At 32.7% G+C, this 2,875-nt stretch overlaps 1 protein-coding gene across 1 annotated transcript; it reads left to right on the forward strand.

The window, feature by feature from the left end:
• The first annotated feature begins 1,010 nt into the window (after nt 1-1,010).
• Nucleotides 1,011-2,405, forward strand: LOC107815995 (abscisic acid receptor PYL2). The gene is made up of 2 exons (XM_016641653.2): nt 1,011-1,454; nt 1,926-2,405. Exons 1-2 carry the CDS (start codon nt 1,229-1,231, stop codon nt 2,267-2,269), a joined length of 570 nt encoding a protein of 189 aa, XP_016497139.1. The 5' UTR covers nt 1,011-1,228; the 3' UTR covers nt 2,270-2,405.
• The last annotated feature ends 470 nt before the right edge of the window (nt 2,406-2,875 follow it).

The following is a 2,875-nucleotide window of genomic DNA, read 5'->3' on the forward strand; positions in this document are numbered from 1 at the left end:
AAACATATTTAACTTTCAGAAGTAATGTGATTTTTAGAATAATAAACTTGCATAATCATAGAATTTTGTTCTAGTTCACTTTTAAAATATCTGATTTTTTTATTTTCGATACATAACATTAAATGTAAAGTATGTTCTTCATGTGTAATTTACCGTTTTCTACTTTTCTTACTGTACTTGAGCACTTTCGGTGAAGTAGGTATTAATGTTTACTTTTACTTAAGAACGTATTTTTTGTACAGAATATAGTTGCACGTGTTTTGCTATTTTATATTATTGAATATATTGGAATTATCTATTCCAATTTCATTAGTTAAAATTCATGAATTTTATCAAATTGCACCTAATTTACTGGGCTCAAACTTTATTTTTGCACTTTATTTAGCTGGGGTTTTAACTCACATATAGAGGAAATTTGTCTCTAATCTCAAACTAGTGGACAGTGCAATAGACGACATAAAACATAGACAACACATTTTAAGTGAAAAGTTTCGTGTTTCAGTATCAATATTTCATAGTTTTGTTAACGCATAGGTATCTACAAAAAGAACACTCCATAAAAAAACAATTGATCTTTACCAGTTCAATGCTAACATTGGCTCGAAATAAATATACATATTTTATATTTGTGCATGTTACATTCTTTCTAGATCTAGTAATGACATGGTCAACAACATTAATCTTTTTATTCGTTTTTAATTTAATCCCTCGTTTAGCAAAAAGACAATGCTCACTTCTGACAACTTGGTTATAGTATGGAAAGAAATGGCCATATCGGTCCTAAAACCCTTGTGGTTTAGTCCTTCCCCGGACCCATGTATAGAGGGAGTTTAGTGCACCGGGATGTCATTATTTTAATAGAAAAAATATTTATACAATCAAATAAAACTATATAACCTGCTTGCAGGTTAAATTATGACATCTCTCAAAAAAATATGAAATAAAAGATAACTTAAATATAAAGATATCTCTCTATATATATACACGCACAAACAAAGCCAAACAGTCCATTCCCACATAGCATCACTTGTATTTGTCCCAACAAAAGCCTATAACACCTTTTCCTATTGTCCAAAGCAAACTAAAGAAAGGAGACTTATCAAGTATCAGCGACCTCCATATCAACCCCCGAGTCCCAGACTTAGCCAATTTCATATTAATATAATTCTGATTTGGTGATTTAAGAAAACCAACCATTTTCTCCTTTTAATCCATAAGATTTGCGAAAATGGATGGTGCAGACCAAGTTCCTCAAGGGCTAACAGAAGAAGAATTTGCAGAATTGGAGCCATTGATTCGCAATTACCATACCTTTGACCATCTCCCCAACACTTGCACTTCTCTTATTACCCAACACATTGATGCACCCGCGCATGTCGTATGGCCCTTCGTCCGCCGCTTTGACAACCCTGAGAAGTACAAGCACTTCATCAAAAGCTGCAAGATGACTGCAGGTATTGAAGTGTGTGATTAAACAATTATATTATGTCTTAATAATATTTCCCCTCACTGCTGGGTCTTATTCCACTTCATACGCCAAATGCGTGAATTTTTTATTTTTTATCTTAACTTTTTCGGCATGATATTTGATCCCAAGATCCTTATTAGGTGAATGTGCAACACCTTGTTTTCAAGCTTATGGTCTAAAGAAATTTTTGAACCACCTTTTTTCTTAATAATACATTAGAATCTTCTCTTATGTCAAGTAAATTCAAAAGTTTATATATATAAAAAAGTTAATGAATCCTTATTTACACGTTATAAATGGTCGATGAAGAGGAGTCAATTCCATTTGCATCCACGTTGCTCCACCTTTACTTGGTGTAGGCATCATATTTGAAATGCGTGATCATTTAATCTAAAAATTTTAATCAATTAGAATAACACACTTTTAATTATTTAATTATATTATGTCTTAATTATAGGTGACGGTGAGGTCGGCAGCATAAGGGAAGTGACAGTCGTATCAGGAATACCTGCATCCACGAGTACAGAACGCCTAGAGATTTTAGACGACGAGAAACATATCCTTAGCTTTCGAGTTGTAGGGGGTGAGCATAGGCTGAATAATTACAGATCAGTTACATCAGTGAATGAGTTCAAGAAAGATGGGAAAATTTACACCATTGTTTTAGAGTCATACATTGTTGATATTCCAGAAGGGAATACTGGAGAAGACACTAAAATGTTCACAGATACAGTTGTTAAGTTGAATCTGCAAAAACTTGGTGTGGTGGCAATGGCTGCTTTGCATGGCCACGAATTATAGGCGGATTCAGTATTTAAATTTGATAGGTTAAATATTTATGTTTTCACTGAATGCACTTTTGTAATCTTGGGTCGAAGTTAAAGGTTTGTTACAATTCTAATAATTTTTCATATATTATATATTTGTACGTTCCGCGTAAAATATACTGGATTCGTGAATTGTACATTGCATCTGCCTCTAAATTCATAACGGTGATGAATGGTGGCAGTAGGCGGTGATGATTTGGCAGTATCTCTTACACATTTGCTCTTTTTTCCAGTAATCACTTTTTGAATAGTACTATTTCTTAGTGGTTAGCATTTTGTTTTATTGCAAGTTGGAAATTGTTTGTATATTTTTATTTATTTCTTATGCTCTGCTAATTCGTTTATATCATAAGACCTTATTTGCTGACTAGGACTTTTGGTTAGAGGTGCTTTGGGTGTCAGCCAAATACTTTGGCGGCATATTATTATTTTTTCTCCAATTAATGATTACTTCATTTCGTTCAAATTCCTTTGGATTTTTATTTTTTTTTAATTCCTTTGGATTTATTCTTCATGTTGCATCTATCTTGTGCTTTACTTTTACAAAGTATAATACAGACAGCCTTTTTGTACATGTCTA

This window comes from Nicotiana tabacum, chromosome 20 (assembly GCF_000715075.1).
Source record: "Nicotiana tabacum cultivar K326 chromosome 20, ASM71507v2, whole genome shotgun sequence".
NCBI lineage: Eukaryota > Viridiplantae > Streptophyta > Magnoliopsida > Solanales > Solanaceae > Nicotiana > Nicotiana tabacum.

What these genes read in the sequence shown, in the direction of transcription:
- LOC107815995 (XM_016641653.2), top strand. Translation starts at nt 1,229, where the DNA reads ATGGATGGTGCAGACCAAGTTCCTCAAGGGCTAACAGAAGAAGAATTT. An exon ending in AAGCTGCAAGATGACTGCAG is followed by an intron (nt 1,455 to 1,925) that starts GTATTGAAGTGT and finishes TCTTAATTATAG; the next exon opens with GTGACGGTGAGGTCGGCAGC.